The sequence below is a fragment of the Galeopterus variegatus genome, unplaced genomic scaffold, assembly GCF_000696425.1.
Source record: "Galeopterus variegatus unplaced genomic scaffold, G_variegatus-3.0.2 Scaffold3642, whole genome shotgun sequence".
In the NCBI taxonomy this organism is placed as follows: domain Eukaryota; kingdom Metazoa; phylum Chordata; class Mammalia; order Dermoptera; family Cynocephalidae; genus Galeopterus; species Galeopterus variegatus.
In genome coordinates, this window is record NW_007729753.1 from 92,301 (window position 1) to 93,387 (window position 1,087).

The 1,087-nt window shown below is 31.3% G+C and overlaps 1 protein-coding gene across 1 annotated transcript in view; it reads right to left on the reverse strand.

The window, feature by feature from the left end:
• Window positions 1-98: 98 nt before the first annotated feature.
• Window positions 99-1,087, reverse strand: part of SLC46A3 (solute carrier family 46, member 3) — a 9,276-nt gene continuing 8,287 nt past the window's right edge. The window contains exon 4 of the mRNA XM_008585618.1: window positions 99-267. Within this exon, the coding sequence (XP_008583840.1) occupies window positions 183-267 (85 nt within the window). The 3' untranslated portion in view covers window positions 99-182. The remainder of the gene's footprint in view (window positions 268-1,087) is intronic.

Genomic DNA, 1,087 nt, shown 5'->3' on the forward strand with positions numbered 1-1,087 from the left:
CACAATGTGCTCACAGTGCATGGTAGCTTAAGAAGCTAAAGCCAGGAGCCTCTCCTCCGATCACTCAGTTTACAAGAAAGGATATGTAACACTGAGTATTAATGAAACGCTGATTGTGGAGTTAGTTTATATTCTTCAGAAGTCACAGTGTATGTGTGCATTAATTTTTAAAAAAATTATAGTCATCTGTCTGAAGTATCTTCACTGGATTCTTCCTGTATAAGAAGTCCATAGCTTCCCTCATTCCAGCAGGTGCACTTGACAACACTACGAAAGCAAACAAGACATTTCAAAATTGAGATTAAGGTAATATATTCATAAGTTGTCTGCATTTCATCTAGTCTCCCAAGATAGCCCACCTATCCCACTGTGTACTTTATGTATTCCACATAAAATAGTTATAATTGAAGCTATTACTGAAGTTCCTGTTCAATAACTGTAACTGAAGCTAGGAAGCAGGGTATTTGGAAATAACTAAAACAGCATGTAATTTTAATTTTAAAATTGAGCAGTATAGGGTTAAAAAAATCTTAGAAGCCTATCTGCATTTACCTTATTAAAGCATTATTAAAAGGATAACTACTTTTTACCCATCTGTTTATAACAATAATTATAAATACATGAAGAATAAAATTAAAATTAGACATTATTCTACCTCCTGTCTATGCAATTCATATTAGTTAAATCATTTTTCATGATATGGCTATACCATCATTTATTTAAACATGCTCCAACTGCTGGATATTTTGGTCATAACATTTTTTACTATAATGAACTTCTTTATGTATCAGTTTTTGACAACATTACTGATTATTTCCTTAGGACAGGTTTCTAGAATCAATCACCATGAACTGTTTTTAGAGCTTTTCATACATGTTCATATATTGCTTTAAGTTAGAGCTGAGTAACACTACTTCCAACAACGTATCAGATAGATGTTCTCAGCATGGGCTCACCAGCACAGCATGTGTTTGTAATTTTGCTAATTCAATAGATAGGCTTTTTAAAAAAGATATAGTAAAATAACTTTTCATCAAAATTAGAGGAAATGCAAATACTATTCTTTTTTTTTTTTTTTTTTTTTTTA